This window comes from Furipterus horrens, unplaced genomic scaffold, assembly GCF_987537825.1.
Source record: "Furipterus horrens unplaced genomic scaffold, mFurHor1.1.pri manual_scaffold_7, whole genome shotgun sequence".
In the NCBI taxonomy this organism is placed as follows: Eukaryota; Metazoa; Chordata; class Mammalia; order Chiroptera; family Furipteridae; genus Furipterus; species Furipterus horrens.
Window position 1 is genome coordinate 76,104,791 of NW_028327177.1, and position 23,288 is coordinate 76,128,078.

Below are 23,288 nucleotides of genomic sequence, written 5' to 3' on the forward strand. Positions count from 1 at the left end.
CAACTGGATGTCTTCCCAATAAGACAGTCTTACAGATTTAGAGACTTGTTTGTGGGTTATGTTACGTAAATTAACATGTTTTCTGTTTTCAAAGGGCATAAGCTTATGACTGCATTACGTGAGTGATTGTCTGTATGTATAAGCCTCACTTAATCCTCTCTGCAGCGCTGCCTCCTGAGACTCAACGGTTTGGCTGAACTAAATGGCTGGGTTGGTGAAGAATGGGGTGGTCTGTGGGCTTCACTTTAAAACTGGTTTCTCTTTTCTATCCGAATGGCTTGGACAGAAAGGACCCAGAGGTCTGAGAGGTGGGAAACCTAAACTATTTCCCTCAGCCCAAACTAAGTATAATGGGCAAAAGGGTTTTGGACAGGTTAGATGTGCCTAGTACACCTTCCTCCAAAGAAGCCCTTTTCTTCTTCTTTTTTCCCCTAATGTGGAACATTGAAAAACTAATCCCTGCCTTTTGTCATCTAGTAGTTATGGATTAAATGATGTCTTTTAACTCTTTTTGCCAAATCTGTTGCCCCCAGAATACAACAAGGATGCCAGCCTGTTAAACCAAGCACGCTGTTGTCTGGAGACTGCCAACTGACCTGGAGTCTGCACGATCCTTCCCCATGTGGGAAGGCCACCCTTCCCTCCACACCCCCACTATTAATAGGGATTTCTGGACCCAAGGGTAGGTAGGACGACGACCATGTCCAGCTTGAAGCAGCTAGAGGAGCTTGAGACCTTCGCCCATTGTCCTTTACAAGATTACAAAGGGTCTTAATATCTGAGAGGGAGGGATCGTTATTTTTTATTGTTAAAATAATTAATTAATGACATATTTACTAAAAAAAAGAGAGAGAGAGAAGAAGAAGAATAATATATGAAAGGGTGAAGCGGGAAAGCTTGTATGTACGAACCATGGGTATGGACTTGGGGGGGGGATTGCTGGGGGAGTGAGATACTGTGTGGAGGGGAGTAAAGGGGAGAAAGTTGGAACTATTGTAACAATATAATCAATAAAATACATTATAAAAAAAGATTCAAAGGCGCCCAGGAGGGGCTCTCTGTCAACTCTACTCATCTTTTTGCAACACACTGGTTCAAGGCAACACTGCAGAGGAAGGATTGCCCTCCCCCCCCCCCCCCCCAGCTCAGGTTGTAACCATTCTCTAAGAATCATAGTCTGCTGTTCTGCTTAGAGCCATGCTATCCTACAGCAGCACACTGTTTAAGAAGTAGTATTGTCTGGCTCCTGTCACTTACAAGGAGACTTCCAGTAGATGATTTACCTACAACATGCAAATGAAATTAAAGCCTCTACAGTTAAAACCACATGGTGATGTGTGGGTCTAATATGTTCCTAGAAATTAGTTCTTTATACTGGAATGTCTTTTTTTCTTTAAAAATATTTTTTAAACTATGTTTTTGTTTTTTTCCTTGAAAACAGGTGAAAGATACAAAAACAAACAAACAAAAAAAAAAAAAACCAACCAACCACTAAAAAGTCTAAGTCTCCTCTGAAGAGTAAATTAGCTTGTATGCGATGGAATTCTACACACTTAAGCAAACAAACAAAAATGACCTACTGATATAGACAAAAATATGGATGAATATCACAATTATTACGTTGAGAAAAAGGTGCCAACTATATGAGTACATATTATATTACCTGTGTATATGGCATTCAAGCAGGTAATGCTAGTCTTTGGTAATAGAAGTTGAAATAGTAGTTACCTGCAGGGAGGGGACAAAAGGATGAAAACATTCTATATTTTGATCTGGATGGTAGATACAAAGATGTAGTATATATATAAAGCCCTGCCTGGGTAGCTCAGTTAGAGCATTTTCCTGCTCTGCCAAGGTTGCAGCTTCAATCCTTGGTCAGGGTACATACAAGAATTAACCAATGAATGCATAAGTAAGTGGAACAACAAATTGATATTTCTCTCTCTCAAATCAATAAATAAAAAGTAAAAAAAAAAAATTCACAGGCCTTGGCAGGTGTCTCAGTTGATTGGAGCTTCATCTTGTATACCGAAAAGGTTAAGGTTCAATCCCCAAAGGACATACCTAGTATGTGGGTTCTATCTATCCCCTATCCCTGGTGTGTCTGGGAGGCAACTGATGGATATTTCTCTCTCAAATGGATGTTTCTCTCTCACTCTCCTCCATCTCCTAACTTCCTCTCTCTCTAACATCAACATATCCTCAAGTGAGGATTTAAAAAAATTCACAGAGCTGGAAAGTGATTTGTGCATTTTACTCTACATAAATAATAATACAGTTGGTTTTCTTCTCACTACCTGTGACTCCCAGCTTCACAATTCTCCAATCCAGAGGCCACTCCTCCAAATGGGACTTTTTACCACCCCTTTTCTCTCAGTACCTTCACACCAGGGGTGGCATCCTGAGAGTATGCTAGGCAGACACCAGAGGCCAAGGCTGTGGGCAGTGGGGCCATGACTTGTGTGTATGCCCCTTGGCTTTCTCTGGCCCCTTTGCCCATATTACCCATGCCTGCCTCCCCCTCTTTCTCCTTTTCTCCATCCCTTTCTGAGAAGGCAAGTGGCAGAGAGAATGGCCAGCGGGGGTTGCTGACCCTTGCTAAACAGTGCTGTCCCTCCTGGCCCTCTAGGGTGTGCCTGCCTAGAAAGGACAGCATGTGCTAATCAAGTATAGAGTTGACACATTCCCTCCCTGTTTTATTCTCTGGCTTCTGATCCCTGGACTGATTCTAGGACTTTCTGCTCTCGGGGCACTCAGTCTCAGTAAGCTTCCTACTTTGCATTTGTTCGTAAATGGGGCCTATCACAGTGGATGCTGAGGACCAGTCCTATCTTCCCTCTACACCCTTCTGCCTACCCCCAACTTTTAGCAGCATTCTTTGACCATGACCCTACCCTCACCCAGGGTTTCACTCCAGCCAAGCCTTTTATCTAATCATTTGGTGTCCTCCCCAGTGCCTAAGGGCAGAGGAACCTGAGTCTCTTAAGTCAATTTGGCAAGCATTCTTGGAGCAAGGCAGAAAGTAAAGGGTGCTGCATGTTCCTTGCCTTCAAGAATCTTCTAAAATGGGAGAAATGGTGCACAACCCAGGCCCAGTCATGACAGTTCTCAACCCAGTATTTTGTATTGGTCCTTCCTTAGTGTCAGGCATTGACCTGTATGCTTTCAGCGGATTACCTCTCCGAATTTTCCAAACAACTTTAGGATGATGTTTTGGAAATGAAGGAACTGAGGCCCAAGATTTGACTGCTGGCTTGTGGCTGCCAGGAATCTAAGAGCTACTTCCCTAGGGAAACGCCCTATTTCTGCTCCGGGCAGGCTACGGAAGGAGTTTGGAAGGAGTTGGAGAGCGAGAGCTCAGGGTCAAACTTTGGGGAACCTTTACTTGTGTCACGCCCTTTCTACACAGTTCCCTCCTGCCTCGGGGGCTTGGGCAGAGGCTCAGGGCGGGAGTATGGGCTGGAGGCGGGGGCTTAAGGAGAAGCAGATACAAAGCTTGACTTGGCAGAGCAGCTGACGGGCGCGGAAGAACCCAAGCCAAAGAGGCCCTACTAGCTCCCGTGGCACTGCAAACCTCGAAGCATAGATAACGCTGAGTTTGTTGCAAGCCCCTGAAGCGCATGCAAACTGCTGGGAGCTACTTCCCTGGAGCAACTTCGGGGCTACGGCACCGAGGGCAGCCGCATTAGACCACACCGTGGAGTCTGAAGGCCACAGCTGGTTCCGGGGCGCGGCCACGTGCGGCCAGCCAGGCTCGCACGCTCCGCCGTGCGGAGCCTCGGGGCGGCCAGCAGGGATGCGCGCTGCCAACGAGCACACATTCCAGGACACACACACACAAGCACGCGCACGCACACACACACACACCGCCCCCCCCCCGTCCAAGTCCGCCACGCCCTGCCCTCTACACCCCGCCTTCGCCCCCGCGGCTTAAGCTGCTGCCCTCCCATTGGCCGCACGGCGCGTGACGCGCGGCGCCCGGCCCCGCCCCTCGTCAGTCACTTGGCAGAGGCGGCGCCGGCGGAGACTAGTCTCGTCCGGGGACTGGCGGCGGCGGCGGCGGCGGCGGCGGCGCCGGAGCTCGAGCCCCGGCGGCTGAGGGCGGGTGCGCGCGGGGGAGGGAGGGAGGGGGGGGGTCGGTCAGCGACGACTCCCCGGACGGCCTTTCTCCTCCGAGCGGCGCCGGATTCGACTTTCGGGGGCGGGGGTCCAGCCCATCCATGACCATGGGCGACAAGAAGAGCCCGACTAGGTACCTGCTTCGAGCCAAAGGGGCGGAAGGGGAGGGAGGAGTGGGGCGGGCGGGGGCCGGCGACGACTAGGCCCCGAAGCCACCCGGGGCGGGGGTAGGCGCTGCTAAGATGGAGATCCGGGGGCGGGGGTAGGCGGCCACGGCGGCGGCGGGAGGCGGTGTCGCTCTTGCTCGGGGCTGGCGGTAGTGCGCGCCGCAGCCATGGCGGCCCTCCGCAGCCGCGGCCGCCGCCACTTCTCCCAGACAAAGGGAGATTTAACCTGGTGGGGAGGGAGGGATGGGGGGAGGGCGGGCGCGAGCCTGGAAGGGGAAGGGAAGAGACCGGCTCAGTCCCCGCCGCGGGCCTCGGCGGCCTCTGCGGGCCCCCTCCAGATCCGGCCGCTGTTCTTTCCCGTCCCCCTCCGCCCCCCCCGCCCTAAGGCCCACGCTCAAGTCCACAAGTCCTCCCGCTTCCTGCGCACGCCGCGGCCCTTCTGGAGTCGCCGCGCCTGCGTGGCCACGCGGCCCGGAGCTTTCGGGGGGCCGGTCGTGGGCCCCAGTCCCTCTTCTAGTCACGGAAAAGGGTGGGAGGGTGGTCCCCCGAATGAAGTTTTCAGCCCTGGATTCTTGCGAAATTAAGACAACTCACTAGCGCCTGCGATTTGCTGTCTCCCCCTTTTTCATGCTCCCTGTTTCCTTCTCTTTCCCCCTTTTCCCCACTCGCCCGAAGGCCAAAAAGACAAGCGAAACCTGCCGCAGACGAAGGCTTTTGGGATTGTAGCGTTTGCACCTTCAGAAACAGCGCGGAAGCCTTTAAATGCAGCATCTGTGATGTGAGAAAAGGCACCTCCACCAGGTACCTGAAGATGTGTTACCTTTTGTTGAGGGACCTTTTTTTTTAAAAGGGGGGGAGAGGGTAGTGGGCTATTCATTTTGCCCTCTTCCCAACTTGTTGATTATGGCTTTTTCTGCGTATCTGGGGTTGTATTTTGTGTTGGGTTCAAAGCCTCATGTTGAGTAAACATGGGAGAGATTTTTTCAGATATTCGTCTTATTTTAAATAGACGCTGAATTTATATTTGTGTCCTGTTGGCTCATAAAAAGAAGCAGCAGTACTTTTGCTATGGATTGTAGGACAGAAGACCTTTTTGCCATGCGCAGAATGTTTTTAATTTGCCTGTCTTTAGTTAGTTATTTTTCTTTTGAGAAATTTAGTGATGGGTTATATAGTAACGCTGGTTGTGCTTTTCCTGTCTTGAGCTGCAAATATCTGTTATTTTCTTGCACCTGAAAATAGACATTGAGCTTTGATAAAGAAAGTGTATTTTTTTGAAAGGCTGAGCTGTCAGGTTTTTTTCCCCTGATTAGCTTATACAGAGTGCTGATGAGAGATGGTGTTGCAAAATGCTGAAATGAATAGTGTGACTATTGAAATTTGTGTTTAAAACTTTATTATAATAAGAAGAATGTTGAAAATATTATTTCATTTTGGTGAAGGTAGTAAATTGCATCTGATATCAAAACTAGTTGCACTCCTGATTTGACTTCTAGATATACTAGCGTAAAATGTCAAAGCTCATTTTATAGTTTTGGAATCATCTTTTGACTTTGTTTCAGTGATAATAGAGTTTGAAGTTAAGCTGTTCTTGATGTCATATGATGTGCAGACATTGGGGTGTGTGTGAAAGAGACAGAATGAGTGCATTTCTTGGTGGATCCTTGAAGACTTAACTTTGATTGCCCAAAGTCTCATTTCATCAGGTACCTCTTTTTGAATTGGTGGTGTTCCAATATGACTGTGTAGTAGTATTCCTTAGTATTAACTGGGTGTTGTTCTTTGACTAAATGAATGTGTCTGTTAGGATATCATTGCTTTATTTATATCTGGGATTAAATATGATACTGGGCAACCTAAAGAATATAACTCTGAGATGAATTGGTTTAATTAGTGATGGAGTAGTTTTGTGAATTCCACCGCCTCTGTAAGTAATGAGACTTGAATAAAAATGCTCAAAAAGTGAAAACATTTCACCATAAGTAGTTTTTAAACTAAATTCATGTCATTATTTTTGTATTATTATTATAGATTTATTTAGTTAAAATAAGAACACTCATTGTGGCATAATAGATTTTGTTTTGCTACCCAAAACAGGGAATTCCACCAAATGGCATGAAAGTTTAGACATGTATGTTATTTAAATCAATAGTGATTGTATGAGTTTTGTGGGGTTTTTTTGTTTGTTTGTTTTTTACACATGTAGAATGCCTCAGAGGCCATACCTCTATTGTGGTTTGGTTTTGAGTGTTACAGTAGATGTTCAAGTAAAGTGACTAGGAAACTCCTAAGAACTTGAAAACTACTGGTGTAAAGAAAGGTTAGGTCAAATTCAAAAGTTTACATTTGATGTATTGCTGGGAACAATGATCTCACATAATGAAACGCATTTCAGCTCCTACGTATGTTAAAAATCTGACTTGTCAACGTGGAAGATTTTGACTTAAAAACAGTATGATGTTTAAAGTTTTTTCAGAGTCCCAGATGATGATAGTGAAATGTTTTTTAAGCAAACATTAAATTATTAATGAAAATATTTTAAGGTCTATTCAGGAACAGGATGCTCACCTACTATCTTGAAATATCTTTTTGTAATTTTTTGATGTCTGTTGCTGAGTAGGCTTTGAACACAGATTTCAGAGTTCTGAGGATAAACTGTGTGTGTATCAACTCATGATAACATAGACTAAATTTGTTTCGTTTTGGTTTTTGCTAATATTTTGGTGTTCTAAAGCTATTCTAGAAGTCATCATTAACTGGAAGGCAAATAACATTGGTGCTTCATGTGGAAAGGTTAATTTCACAGGTTTTCACTTGTCTTAGCCTATCCAGTGTATTGGTTAATTTCTCTGATCCTGGTTACTGCTATGTTTCTTTTTCCTGGGCCCTTCTCTTGTAATTTTCTCTGCCTCAAAGGTTTGACATTTTCTGCCTCACATAATGTTTTAATCAGACTTTGTATTGATGGCAGTAGAAAGCTTGTTGCTGGTTTTGGATACTGGGTAATAGGCAAAATTTTGTGATTTTTTAGAATAACTTTTAAATAATAAAAGGATTTTTCTAACCTGTTGACTGGCAAAGAAATTGGATTTTGTTTTTCTAAGCTGGTGTTTGGTATTAGAACAACCTACCTGGTTGGCTAGCCAGTGGTCATTTTTGAGGTAGTTCATCATTCTTGTCATTATTGTTGCCATCATTTACCAGTCAACCAAAGAAGTCAGCTTTGATTTTGTGGTAGCCCAGTAGGACACAACTGTATTTATCCTCTGAGGGTAGAATTAATATTCCTCAATTTGATTAAGAAAAGATGGCACTTATCCAAAGAACATTTTTAAATTCCCAGAATGTGAAAGCTCCTGCTCAAGACATTGGAGAGGGAAGAGGGTGTTAAAGGTTGGTAAGACATGTAATGGAATAACCATATTTCAAGTTATAAAGAGCTATGGAAGGTCGGAGCAGTCTGGCTTGGGGATCAATTAGGAGCCCCCATCCCCTTATTTCTTCTGGACAGGACAGTTGATTTCTACAAAATAACCTGCCAGCACTTCATGATTATTGTCATGTATATATATTTGTACCAAATATATTTAATTCTCCAGGTGGACGGGAGGTATTTTTCTTTTTGGACCAGCATAGCGAATGAAAGGAACATCAGGAACCCCTAAAGAACATGTTAAGGGAAGAAGGAGGGAATACATAATAGGCTACTTGGAGGTTCAGGGGAAAACAGACCTTATATTTTGAATGTATTATCAATTATATGTTGTGTTTCTACCCCTTGCTGGTTATTTTTTTATAGCTTTATTAAGGTATATAATTTATATGCCATAAAATTCAGCAATTGTAAGTATAATTCAATGATTTTTAGTAATTTTGAAGAGTTGTGCAACCATCCCTACGAACCAGTTTAGAAAATTTCTATATCATTGTGTGATTTCCTCACGCCTGTTGTGTGATATACTTTTAAGTCTTTAACATGGTCACCTGCAGTTGGGAAAGTTGCCTCTACACACACCATGCTGGTGTACAGTATTCCCTCACTTATCGCAGGTATTACGTTCTAGATCCCCCTCGCAATAGGTGAAAATCCGCGAAGTAGGAACTTTACATTTATTTTTGTATTTATATATATTTTAAAGCTTTATAAATCCTTCCTACATATTATAAACTGTTCCCAGTCCCTTATTAACCTTTCCCACTCCCTTATTAACCTTTTTCACACTTTTATAAACACTACTTATGTTCTTAAACATTCTCCACTCAAACCTACGTAACTTTAACAAGATACGTATACAGTACTGGAAAATCCTGTGATATAGCGAAAAATCTGCGATAATTAAATATAATATTTGAAAAAATTCTGTGATACAGTGAGAACGTGATAAGTGAACCGCGCGATATAGAGAGGGACTATTGTACTCTAAGCCTTTCAAGCTAAAAAATAAAGGAGTGTATATGTAAGGTGGCGGTAGGTGGGGAAGAAACACTATTCCTTTCTAGGTAATAGCTAGTATTTCCCAGCCCACTTGACCAGCTTCATGAAAGAGGATACCAGCTTTTAAAAGAAAAGAACAACCCACAAATTCACCAATTTATCAACCATTGTTAAGTTGAACTTCTTGAGTGTTGGGACACAATAACTTTTAGACTTGGTGATAAGTATATTTTACTTTTGGTCTTGTTATTTCTCTGAATGCAGTGATGTCTTTATAAAATCACCAAGATGTTGCTGATTAATGGTACTTTGGTAGTAGTGCTGCATCTTGACCTTCAGCTACTGCTTAAATCATACTTGAAAAATCGAAGATTTTTTTGTTTTGGATAATTACCATAGATTTAGAACTTTATTAGTCTTCAACTCCAGATTTTATCATGGGGTTGAGTTGAAATCATGTTTTATTTAAACTTCTGAAAATTGTACTGTTTTTAGAGACTTTCCAGACAAGTAAAAATGACGAATTTACTTCAGATGTGTACTAAGATTGTGTAGCTTAATTAAAAAATTGGTAGTTGTTTTTGAAGAATTTACTTTCGATGTGTAATAAGATTGTGTAGCTTAATTAAAAAGTTGGTAGTCAGTTGTTTTGTGTGTAAAATGTCTTCTTTGTTCCCTGATTCTTTGTGGTTGTAACTCTGGACTTTTTCTCTCCTTAAATTCAGATACCCTTACAACTCAAAACCTCTTTAGTAGTCATTAAGTACCCTGGAAATCATAGGGGAAAACACACATAACTAGTGATAATGTCAAAGTTTTGGTCTTTGCTGGAAACTACAAAAGTGCGTCTTCCTGTAATACTTTTAGATAGGAAAACTCCCAGAAAGAGGGAGTAGGTGCCTAACCTGGAGCAGAGCCAAGTACTGGGTCATCCACCACTGCTTTTGCTCCTTAGGTCATATTTGGTTTTTTTGTTGTTTTGTTTTTCTAAATCCTCACTCAGGGATATGTTTATTTTTGATTTTCTTAGAGAGAGGAAAGGCAGGAGGAAAGAAGGAAACATTGATGAAAGAGAAACATTGATCATTTCCCCTCCTGGATGTACCCTGACTGTTGATTGAACCATCAACCTTTTCTTTTGGTGTATGGAACAACACTCCAACCAACTGAGCCCCCGGCTAGGGCCATATTGGTTTTATTATAGTGTTTGTCTTTCATGCAATTTCTTTATAAAATACATAGAAAATTACCTATTTTCCAAAGTATCAAGCCCTTCAGCCTCGGAGCTGGTACGACAGTGGGATCAGTTACTCTTACCCAGAAACAAGGTGATAATTTATTTGCTATTATATTGAACCTACTGATTTATTGCTACTGACTTGAGCTTATGTGTACTTGGTGACCTTAGAGTAAATTACCAGCGTACTTTTGGTTAGTTGACAAGTTTTTATTGAGCAGACAGCCATCTTGGGCTCTAATTACAGTGGTATAAAGACAGATAAGGTCCTTGTCCTCACAGAACTTAAAATGCTATGGAAAGAGAAAATAAACAAGTAAATGGAAATAAGATAATTTCAGCTAGTGACAAGTGCTATAAAGAATTTAGAGCAGGATAGGGAACTTTAGAGTAGTGAAAACTGGGTGTTGTGACTGCTTTATAGATTGTGGAGATACACATTTGTCTTTTTAGGAAACACTAATGCTTTCTTTTGGAACAAGGGGATAGTTAGGAGAGCCCCAGGAGGAGCCCCTTGTGTATTCTGTAGTCACTTCCCCTACCCCAGCTGCTCTCCTGACTCTAATGCCAGGGATGAGTTTTGCTTGTTTTTAAACGTTATGTACTTGGAGTCATATAGTATATTCACTTCTGGGTTGTAAGACCCATCCCAGTGTGGTTTTTGCTTATTTTACCAGGGCTCTTTAATCTTAAGTATATTTTAGAGCTCAGCTCTTTTCATGCAGACCCTTACAAGTGTACATTCTAGAGACAGGATCTCTTTTCAGCATCTCTTTATCCCCTGCATACTTGAACACAGCTATCTCCTCCCATCAGCAGCATAAATCCACACATTAGGTGGAGGGAACAAAATCTGGTGTGTTTTTCTAGAGTACATAAATGGAGTAAACGTTGTTTTTCATTGGTAGTATTGTTCATCAGTCATTTTTATTTCAAGGTGAGTTGGTTAAATAGACGGATAATTCCCACTTTCAAGGAACCTAACAAACCAGTTGAAAGATAAGACCATAAAAAGATAACCAATGGTGTAAAGCACCCAGTGACATGAGTGAACTTCACAGTATCCATGGGGTGAATGAGTACATGGTAGAGAACATAGGTGCTTTTTAGAGGAGGTAGACAGTCAGTCTGTAGGGGTGCATTGAGGAGTGCTTCACTCAATCTGGGATTTCAGCTAGGCCTTTATGATTCTTGGATGTAGGGTTTGCTCTATCAGCTGATACAAGTTTATTAGTTCTTTGCTTCCTCCTACCTACTTTATTAACTGTACTCTTTTCAGATGTCATCCACACTTTTCCACTTCCCACAGGCTGGCAACTCCTAAGTACTATTTATTAACCACCTGTCACAACAACATGCACACATACACATGACAAAAAAATCTAACTGGCTCTTTGGCCTCTCCTCTTGGACAACTTAAATTATCTCCTGGTTTTCATTGCCATTAGGATACAGTCCAAATCCTGAGCATCACAGGGACTTCTGATTTGGTCCTTTACTGTTTCTTTCTTTAGAATTTCTGGTAGCACCCTGCTATCACCCTATCTGCCCTCCATACACATTATGAGAGTCTCTCATACTAAACTGCTTGTGTTTTCCAAGCACTGACCATGATGTCTTGTTTCCATACCATTACACATTCTATGCTCTGGATTTTCTTCTGAAACGCTTTTCCTTTTGTGTCCTGGCTGACTCCTTTTTGTTCTTCTGTATGTCTCAGGAAGCCTTTCCATTATTGTCCTTCATTGATTTATACCTCCTCATGAGAGTTGGAACTGTATTTTCACTGTATCACCTTTGCTGTTGAGGGCAGGACCTTTCCTTTCATAGCTTTATTTTCCTATGTCTGTTATAGTGCCTGGCACTTGGTAGTGGGTTAGTTGAATATATATAGAATAAATGAAGACTTGGGGTATCATTGGAGTCCTCTTTAAAACTGTACTAGTTAAGAGTTCTAATAAACTTTTATACTAGTGCTTGTGTCTTGTATATGTGAATATTACTGGATTAGGGAAACGTTGTCTTTATGAAGTATGTCCTTAAAAGTACTATTCCTTCCCTGGCCGGAATGGCTCAGATAGTTGGGTGTCATCCTGCAAACCAAAAGGTCTTGGGTTTGGTTACTTGGTCAAGGCACAGGCCTAGGTGGCAGGTTCGGTCCCTGATTGGGGGGACCAAGAAAGGCAACCAGTCAGTATTTCTTTCTCACACTCATGTTTCTTTCCTTCTTTTTCTCCCTGTTTTTCTGGTTTTGTTTTCTAAGTGTGTACTAGAAATTAAACACAACTAGAACCTCAGAGGCTGTAGGCAATTTAGAGCTTTAGCACACTCACCTATATAACAGTAACTAATTCTTCGTACTCCTTTCTGTTTGCCCATTTGGTGGTTTAAGCAACCACAAGTCATATTGAAAAGTCTGGTAATAAAGCAGAGGTCCTTTTGTTGTGCAAAATTAATTTTGAGGTGTGATAAGGAACTGGGTGAGTGTGCTTGTAAGCTGGCACCTAAAGATAGTTTAAAAATGGCTACAGACCATTTTGAGTGTTAAAAATGTTATGCTCTCCATTGTGTAAGCTCTTTTGTGTCAACATACCCATGGCTTGATAGTTGTACCTTGTACATGGTGTACATTACTGTTCTGTTTAGTAATTTGAATGAATTACTTCTTTTAAGTTGAAATCTTGACTCATTCAAGTTCTTTATTTAGCTATAATTTCACTTCCATGCAGTAATTGACAGAGAGACTGGACGAGTTCTCCATAAAGGCAACACAAACTGTTACTCAGAAATCGTGAATGGTTGAAATTACAGGGTAAACAGTGAAATTTTTATTTTTTAATAGGCTTAGATATTACTTCCTCCTTTAGTTGGGAAAAGAAACTAGTGGGAAGCTTATGTAGTAAAATGCATCTTAAAACTTGTTCAAAACATTTTTCTCTAAGAGCATTAGCAATACAATTTAAGATGAAACTTGAATAGCCTTTGGGAGGGACAGGAAATTAAGGCTGAAACAGGATACCAGTTTCATCATCGTATTGGGTCTTAACACACATCAAGTACATTGTAGTTAAAGGGAGAAAATAAACCTGGTGACTACTTTCTAAAACAGGGCAGATTTCATATATAGGTTATGAGGTTTACTGTTTTCCTTAAAAAATGAGTTTACTGGCCCACATAGCCAACAATGACAAGGATACCATTTGAACTCAGAATTAAATGAATCATTGCAGGAATCAGGGCCCCTATCACTTGCCCAATTTCTGGACCATTTTTGGTTGCCTGGAGGTTGGGATACTCCGATTGGCCAAACCTAACATATCTGCATGATCTGTTACTTGAAGGAAAATAGGACACTAGTTTAACTAGGTGGATAGAAAGTAGCTACCATAGTTTAGTACTACGTTTTGGTTGTGTTACTGGATTAATACTCATGATAGGCTCAGTTATAAATTTGTACTGTAGTTAATTTCTTACTCCAGTATCTTGTTAATTTTTATCACATAGATAAAAGGTTGTCAATGAGCATTGGTATAATTTAAAAAATACTGATGTTCTGTAGGTTAATTTCCTTTATCATCATATATGGCCAGTGATTCTTTGTCCTTTATTTTAGTTAATGAAGGTAATACTTTCTTCTTGCAGAAAATATTGGGGGGGGGGACCCATAAACATAGGTCACTCATAATCCTGCCATCCAGAATCATTTTTATTTATTGAGCAGTTTATTTATTACTGAATCAAAAACGGTAAAGTTTTACATGTGCTTTGTTTTAATATGCTAGTTCATTGAATTTTCAAAATGATGTAGGTGGTAGTTCCATGTGGGAGTTGGGAAATCAGGCAGTATGTGATATAAAATAAAGAGTCTCTTGATTTGAAAAATATGTACTCTAATCTGTTTATATGCTTCATTTTGGAAGAGAAAATTTTTGTGAACACTTCATGGTTTTAGGATTTATATTTGTAGAAAATAAGGCCAAGGTCTAGTTTCCATTTTTCTTTTTGGATTGTTTCAGTTTGGGGAAGAATGAACATGTCATTGAATTCTTAATATCTGTAGCATAATTGACTTCTGCCAAATTTGTTTATTAAAGAACAATTATGTACATAATGCAACCTTGATTTTAATGTTTTTATGCTGAGTTTGTCTAGATTGGTGCTTCTCAGACTTTAGTATGCGTTAGAATCACCTGGAAGGCTTGTTGGAACACATTGCTTGGTCCCACTCCCAGAAATTTTTAGTTAGTATGTCTGGGTTGAGGCCTGAAAATCTGCATTTCTTAACAAGTTCCTAGGTGATGTTGATGTGCTTGTCTGGGGAACACACTTTGAGAACTGCTGGTTTAAATGGCATTAAATTCTCCTGAAGAGAAGCCAACAAGTCTTCCTAATGAAGCTGATGATAGTTTTTGATGTTGGTTATGGAAGATTATGTCTTGGCATTTCAGAGTAAACTTGGGAGTGAAGAGAGTGATCAGCATTCTAGGGGCCATTCTGAAACTGGCACCAGATGTGATGCCTTAACTATCAATACATCATGTGAAGTATGGGAATGTTTATAAATTGGGTTACTATATTAGCTAAATGCATATCTTTTTTACATTCTGAAATCAGATGTTATCTTACATTGCTGACATTTGTACTGGATTTTGGATATATGTATTTTAAAGACCTATTTTTCATCATATGTTAGAAAAGCAGAAACTTTTTTTTTTTTTTTGAAACATCTTTATAATCAGTAAATCAACATTCCAGTAACATGTTGGCAAAGAACATGGACAGGTACTTTATAAAAGAATTAAAAATTAAGTTAGGAAAGATAAGAAATATATAACCTTCCCATTTCTCAAATGAATACAAAACAATATAGCATATTTTGGCAAGTCAAATATTGAAAAAATTTTTTTAGTAAGGTTGGGAAATGGGCATTCTCTTGTGGACACTTGGTGGGTGGGTAAGTTGATTTAAATTTTCTGAAGGTCATTATGGTAGTTGGTAGCAAATTTTTAAAAAATATTTGTACCCTGGACGCAACAATTTTAATTTCTAGGAATTTGTGTGATCTGCATGTAAAAATTTCTCTGTAAATACAGGTATATTAATTGCATCATTATTATAACCAAAAATAAAAATTACCTACACAGGAATTAGCAGGGAGTTGTTAAAAAGTAAGGAATAGGTCACATACGTTCTTGAAGTGACAGAATTACCCAGAGAGAGCTGATGAATGGTAGCAAGGAGATCTTTGTGGTGGTGAGTAGACCTGTATCTTAATTGTGGTTTTGGTTACATAACTCTACATGTTTCATAAGATGGCATAGATCTCTATATACACACATTGTTCCAATGTCGATTTCCTGGTTTTGATATTGTACTATAACCAAGAAGATGCAGCTATTCAAGGAAACTTCATGGAAGGGTATATAAGACCTTGTACTGTTTTTCAACTTCCTATATATCTGTAATTATTTTAAAATAAAAAGAATTTCAGAAAGAATCTGTAATAAAGGATAATGTGAAAATATTAAAAAAGCAAGTTACAAAATGATAAGCAGTATGATCCCACTCTAAGTAGTATTCATAGCATAGTTATTACCACCTAGAAGCAATAACGATGAAAATATTGTGAGTGGTGGGATGATGGATTCTTTTTTGTGTGTGCGCGCTTTTCTGTAATTTCTATACTGTGGACGAGTTGGTATTGCTTTTGTAGTTGAAACAGCCAATTTTCATAATAGGGCATTAAAAACAATGATCTAATTGTGGAATATTGAAATTTAATTGGAACTATATTTTTACATTACAGGGTTTTAAAGTTTATATTACAGTAACTATATTACAGTAACTTGGTATTATAACAGCTATTAGTTAAAATTAAAAGCATATGTACTCTAAAACATGTTGTTTTATAAATTTAAAATTGTTTTGTGTTCTTTGTATTTCGTCGTCGTCGTCGGCAGCCGTCCGTCTCGAGAGACGATGGTGTAGCTTCTTAAGAGTCTATCTGCACTGCCGAGAATGGCTGTGCAGTCCGACTCGGGAGTGACACGGTATCTGTCTCCTCCCGTGTTGAATCGACATCTTGCGATGACGCTGGAGTGTCCTCTCCAGTGAAGCTGAAGCTACAGAGCCTGGGCAGGGTGATATGGAGGGTCTGCTGTTGCCCATGATACCATAATCCTGTGTGATGTTCTAAATCAGTGCTGTCCAGTATAAATATATGCATTACAAGCCACATGTGAATTTAAACTTTTTAGTAGCCAGTAGTAATGTAAAAAGCAGGTGAAGTGAATTTTAAGAACACATTTTGTATTTAATCCCATTACATCAAAAAATACTATCATTTCAACATGTAATCAGTATAAGCTTGCAGTGAGATGTCTTACATTCTTTATTTCATACTAGGTCTTCAAAAGCTGGTGTGTATTTTGCGATTACAGTGCAACTCCAGACTAGCTATGTTCCAGTCGCCACATGTGGCTAATGGCTATGATATTAGAGAATAGTTGAGAGCCAGGGCTTTAGTGTCAAACCTGAGTTCCAGTAACACCAGCTCTGCCATTTGCTATCCTTGTGACCTTGGGCATGTTATTTGAACTTGTGCTTTAGTTTTTCATTTATGGATAATAGTTTCTTCACAGGTGGCGGGTATTCCAAGGATTACATGAGTGAATGTGTGTAGCATACTAGGAACAGGACCTGGCACAGAATACATACTGTGAACAGTATACAACTGTTGGTAATGTTGTTATTCCCGTAGAGGGTGTCTTGGATTGAATGACCAATCATTCTAAAAACATAACTGAACTTCTGGTCAAGATGGAGTCGTAGATAGACACGCTTTGCCTCCTTGCACAATGGTAAGAAGGGTCACAACTAATCTCAACAAAAACAACCAGAAAATCAAACTATGGATGTCCGACAACTAAGGATTTAAGAAAGAAATATTCATGCAGATGGATAGGAAGCGGGGAGCTGGGATGGAGAGGTCAGGGAGTGTGGCAGAGGCAAGGTGGTAGCAAGGCAGCAGTGGCAGCTGGTGTAACTCGGCAGTCCCTCATTCATGTGTGGCGGATACAAAGCAGGAAGGGACACCTGAGGAGAGATCCCAGCCCCAGGCCAGACTGTATAGCCCAGAGTTCAGCTGGAATGTAAGCAAACTCATCCACTCTGGGAACCGGCACCAGGGCAGCAACTGGAGGGGCACCAGTCCCATACGGGAAGTGGGTGAAGTGCCTGAAAACGAGGCAAGTGCTAGTGAAGCCTCCAGAACTCAGGCAGCCACGGCATTGTCCCCTCTTCAACCCCTCCCAACACAGGGAGCCACAAAGTGGTGAAACGGATTACCCCATTCCAGAGAATACCCAAGGATCCACTCCATACAATTTAACAGGTGCACCAAGACAGGGAGTCAAAGCATCTCTCTACCTAGTACACAGAAGCAAACAAAGGGAGGCTGCCAAATTGAGCGGACAAATAAGGCCCACATGAAGGAACAGAGCAGAACCCCAGAAAAAGAGCTAAGTGAAGCAGAGACAGACAAACTATCAGGTGCAGAGTTCAAAACACGTGATCAGAATGCTCAAAGATCTCATGGAATATGGCAGAGGCATAAGGCACAGGAAACCAGTGAAGGGAAGGAAGCTGGGATTCAAATCAACTATTTGGAACATAAAGATAAAATAAATAATTCAGCCAGAGGAAAATGAAGAACAAGAATTTTTTAAAAAACAGGAGAGTTTAAGACTGTGGGACATTGCCAGAAGTGCCAGTATCTGAATCATAGGGGTGGCAGAAGAAGAGGAAGAGCAAGAAAGTGAAAACTTATTTGAAAAAATGAAAGAAAATTTTCTCTAAGTTGGCAAAGGAAGTAGACATACAAATCCAGGAAGCACAGAGTCCCAAACAAGTTGGACCCAAAGAGGACTGCACCAAGACACATCATAATTAAAATGCCAAAGGTTAAAGATAAAGAGAGAATCTTAAAAGCAGTAAGAACAAAGCAGAAAGTTACCTACAAAGGAGTTCCTTTAAGACTATCAGACGATTTCTCAAAAGAAACTTTGCAGGCAAGAAGGGACTGGCAAGAAGTATTCAAAGTGATGAAAAACAAGGATCTACAACCAAGAATACCCTATCCAGCAAAGTTATTATTTGAAATTGAAGGGCAGATAAAGTGCTTCACAGACAAGGTAAAGCTAAAGGAGTTCATCGTCACCAAGCCATTATTATATGAAATGTTAAAGGGACTTTAAGGAAAAGAAGGTCAAAACTATGAACAGTAGAGTGACAACAAACTCACAGCTGTCAACAACTGAATCTCAAAAAACAAAAACTAAGCAAACAACTAGAACAGAAACAGAATCATAGATACGGAGATAATTTGGAAGGTTATCAGCGGGGAGGGGGAAAGGGAAGAATGGGGGGAAAGGTACAGGGATTAAGAAGCATAATTGGTAGGTACAAAATAGGGAGATGTTAAGAATAGTAAAGGAAATGGAGAAGCCAAAGAACTTATGTGCACGACCCATGGACATGAACTATGGTGGAGGGATTGCTGGAGGGTAGCAGGGTACCCTGTGGAGGGGGACAAAGAGGGAAATTTGGGACATCTGTAATAATATAATCAATGAAATATACTTCAAAAAAGATTGAGAAACAATTTTTTAAAAAATATTACTGATTTCTTTATAATATTACCAGTGGATAAATATATTAATAGTACATGAGGTAATCTTTATATTGTGAGTGATGAATAGATAAATACCTGAGCACTCATGTGCAAAATATTGCACCAGGCACCTGAACATTTAGACTGTAAGTCTTAAGATGATACTACTTTATGTTGCATGTTAGTTTTATCTTTTCCCAATGTAATACCCATTGCAATCCTGAGAGGTAGTTGTTATTCTAACTTTCTTAGTTGAAGAAGCTGAGGCTCAGAAAAATAAAGTGACTTAGTTGTTTCATATTTAGTAGAGAAGAAATAGAAAGGTGACTAGTTAAATGTGCAAATTAACATGCTACTAAAGTGTCATAACTGCATTCTTTTGATTCTACATTTGCCTCATCCAGGGCCATTTGAATGAGAAGAGGGCGATAATATGTCAGTTGAATAGCTACCTCAGAATTATCCTGAGATTATTAGCCTTATCAGATCATGTATGGTGTAAGAAGTTAACATTGATTTAGTTTGCTTGTTATGATGTTTCTCTTGATAATGTTTATCTTCTGTTTCTCAGTTAAATATATCTAAAAAAATGGGCTGAGACTTAAAGAACTTGCCTTAAAGTCAGGTTCTTTGAAGTGCTGTTCATTGCTTGACCTATTTAGAAAATGACCCAATTCTATGAAAGAACATTGCATCATGAGAGGCAGTGAGGTTGTGAATGAGTGACTCTCCCAAGGCAGGGGGACAGTCAGGTGTAGTATATGTCATTAGGTGTTTGGTACTCATGTTCAAATATGTAAATCTGCTTTCAGTGTTATACATTATTGTCTTTATTTGCAGTTTCTTCTCCAATTAGGAAACTTGAGGAAGTCACATGACATCTATTTGTTGTTGAGTACTCTGGAACAAGATGTATGATAGTAAACTATCAGCTATTTTTTTAAAAAGATTTTTTTAATCTATATTTTTAGAAATAAGGGAAGGAGGGGAGAGGGAGAGAAACATCAATACATCGATCAGTTGCCTCTCATACACACCCCACCAAAGCCTCAGCCTAGGCATGTGCCCTCATGAGGAATCTTAACTGGTGATGGACTGTTAGGTTTGCAGGACCACACCCAACCAACTGAACACACTGGTCATCATATCAGCTTATTTTGACAGGTACTTTTGGTGTGCATCAGTGATCTATATTTATAATGGGAATTATATTTTGGTGCTCATAACCAGAGTGATAGGGGGAAGTAGGTAGTTAGCATGTTCTTTGTCCCTTGGTTTTCTACGTTTTCAAGGTTTTTTGTTTTCCGTTTTAGCTCAGCATGATTTGCCTGACAATACCTCTCTTCCTTTCTACCCAACCTTAACTGTAGATTTAGGACTATAAATCTTATGCAATGAGCCCATCAGAATCCAATACTAAGAACTCATCATTTCTAATCTTGGTGAATCTTAGCAACATAAAATTCTGCATTGGTGTTTTCTTTATTGAAGGGCTATTGTGAGAATTGTGGAATGTAAGCTATCCTGATTGAATTTTGGGATGAAATTTTATCTAATGAAATCATGTCTCAAAGATTTCTTTTTTGGCTGAGGGGTATCTCAAATGCCTAGGATTTCTTAAAAGTATGACTGTACACAATTTCTGCTACTATAATTATATTGTCAATAAAAACATGACATTATGTATGTACAGAGATTATATGCTGTTTATATTTTTAAATGTGGATTGCAATTAATATTTGAAATGTGTTGAAATTTCAGAACTAGATGATTTCTGCATCTCTTTCAGTTCCTAAATACTGTGATTTGTGTCTGTTTTGGCAGTTCATAAGAAATATCAATAATAAATGTTAACTCTCAATGCCAAGTTGTCAAAAAAATATATAGAAAATAATTTACATGTAATTTCTCACCCCTCCTACCCCCAAGATTTATAAATAGATATGTATACATTTCAGAGTCTCTAAATAGGAAAGCTGTATCTTTCATAATATTTTGGCATTATAGTTTATATGTAGCTGAAATTTCCTTATTTAAGTTATAGTTAATGTTTTTATTTTGAAATCCTTTATGTATGGGTAACAAATCCTGCCTGCCTTTCTCAGTCTAAGAAATTAAGTTTATTACAGACTGACCAAAACAGTATAGATTATTAATATCCTAATAAGGATGTTTAAGATAAGATCTTCCCTCAGAACAGCTAGTATGGAAGATGAGGGTTTTTAAAGTACAAACAGGTGTACTACAGCCCTAGAGTTGTTTTCATTTAGTTCTTTTTATATCACTTAAAAAGAATGAATCTGCTTCATCTTTTTTATTACTTTTTAAAAAATGTTTATATTGTTGAAATGTTTATATTGTTGATCCAAGCTACTACTTGGATCAAGCCCCAAGGCAACTCTTGCTTCTAATAGAACAGGTATACATTGGTCATTTTTCATGCTTAGCATTTTTGAACAACTTTTACTGAATGAGCTATGTGCTGTTAAATGTAACACAGACCCAGAAGGAACTTCATTAGTAAACAGGAAGAATAGTGGGACACTGCTCAGCAAAAGCTTCATTGGTTGATCTGCATCCAGTCCAGTAATAATGCTTACAATGGCCAACGTTTAATAGGCATTTAACATAGTACAGGCACTATGTTAAATCCATTTCATGCATCGTCTCATTTAACCATTGAGTCTGTGGTACATACATAGATAATCCTCATTTTACAGATAACAAAATGAGACCTAGAGTTTATATTCCTAACCCAAGTTAAATAGAGTTGCCCTTGACTTGATTCCCTTCTGGTTTCACAGGATTGCCTGTTGTTTCACTTCAGGTGTTCCCCCCCACCCCCATCTGATAATGGCATTATGATCTGTACAACCACCCAGTCTGTAGACTTAAATTTAGACACCCATCCATAGCAAGCAGACAGGAAAGGGAACCCTTGCATATTTATATGTTGTTAAAATAGTAGATTTTAAACATTCTCATGACAAAAAAATTTATCATGACAAATGTTAACTAGACTTATTGTGGTAATTGTTTCACAGTATAACAAATAGTGAATTGTTATGTTGTACATCTGAAACTAATATAATGATATAATGTATGTCAATGGATACTGCAATATAAAAAGTTTTTTAAAGACACTTGGTAAATGATTTGGAAATAATGCCATGCTGGTTTACTTCGTCTCTTTAATTTCTAATTTTACTCTGCATAGTTTGTTGTTACTCTTAAGATAGGTCCCTTATTTATGTCCCTGTCAAGTTCATACCTGCTTTTCTACTCACAGCTGAGACAGCAAATGATTGCAAAATAGACTTCTTCAGAAGCACTGTTTTAAAAAGTGATCCCTCTCAGAATAACTTCTAAAGAATGTCTTCATCTTAAATTCCAGTCTGTTCTGTGCTTGCAGGCTTTTAAGGTTGTGGAAACAGAGCCATCTCAAAAGTTTTTTAAAACAGTGACTACAGAATCTAAGAGAAGACCTTTCTAGGGAAAGAATATGGCTTGAGGAAGTAAAGGTGAATTAAAATTGGCAAGATCATGAAGTCTGTATTTTAGAAATTTTGCGGCTGAATTAGGCCTTAGAATGGTTGTTCATGCTCTTAGTAAAGGATTCTTCAAGAGGTTAGCTACAGAAGTTTTTGAACTGATTAATTTAGATTGGAATTTTTTTTCAGGAGTCAAATCCTAGGTGATCTTTCCTTTTCAGTTGGTACCGTTTTATAAATGAAGCCTTAGAATTAATGTTAGTATTTTTAGAACTCTTTGACCTAATCATATATATCATGAGAGAACATATTTCTCATGATGAATTGGGATGTTTTGTTAAAGAGGGGATTTGTAACATTTTAAATTTACCTATTAGCTAATAATTACTTAATGGAACATGAACCTTGAGAATAAATAAATTCTATGTGAAAATAGAGATTAATGCTGAATCTCAGAGTTGGTTTCCAAGTCAATGTTATATGGAAACTTTTGTCAAGTCATACCTAGTTTTAAAAAAGTATTTACAAACCGGAAACTTAATATACAAAAATGAATAAATTAAGTACATAGCAACCAGGTTGTTTCCTAAATGGGAATCTTTCACAAAATTTAGTATTCGACTTAATCCCAATAGTTAAATCAATTAGTAACTTGATGAGTCATTTTGAAAGTGTACATTATTTTCAGAATTAGAATTGTATTGATAACACAATCACAGAAAATTGTTATAAGGATATAACTTTGTTTCAGTGACCAATATAATCTACTTAGTTTTGTTTTGTTGTCACCAGAACAGAATAAACAGAAGTTGGTTTTGTTTCCAGTTCTGATTTTGCCAGGTAGATATGTCCTAATTATCCTTTTTTATTTCCTCTCTCCTTTATCCAAACTAGTTTTATGTGAAATAATGCTTTAGAAATGAGACTTTTATTTTTAACTCTTTAGTTACAACTATCGTATCTATAAAGTGAAATTCAAATTTGCAGTAGTTTTTATTCTCCAACTTCTTAGTAATAGGCAATGTCTACTATTTTGGATGTTTTTGTGTCATTTTAACTTTGCTACTTTTAAGAATAATGAATGCAGAGCAATTATCCCCACTTTTTAGTTGTCTTACATAATTTAGAATTTCCTCATCTAACCTTAAAATTCATTTTAGGTGTTAGC

General features: G+C 39.1%; 1 protein-coding gene across 1 annotated transcript in view; it reads left to right on the forward strand.

The window, feature by feature from the left end:
- The first annotated feature begins 4,136 nt into the window (after positions 1-4,136).
- Positions 4,137-23,288, forward strand: part of RYBP (RING1 and YY1 binding protein) — a 93,827-nt gene continuing 74,675 nt past the window's right edge. The window contains exons 1-2 of the mRNA XM_090283828.1: positions 4,137-4,252; positions 4,962-5,087. Of these exons, the coding sequence (XP_090139954.1) occupies positions 4,221-4,252; positions 4,962-5,087 (158 nt within the window). The 5' untranslated portion in view covers positions 4,137-4,220. The remainder of the gene's footprint in view (positions 4,253-4,961; positions 5,088-23,288) is intronic.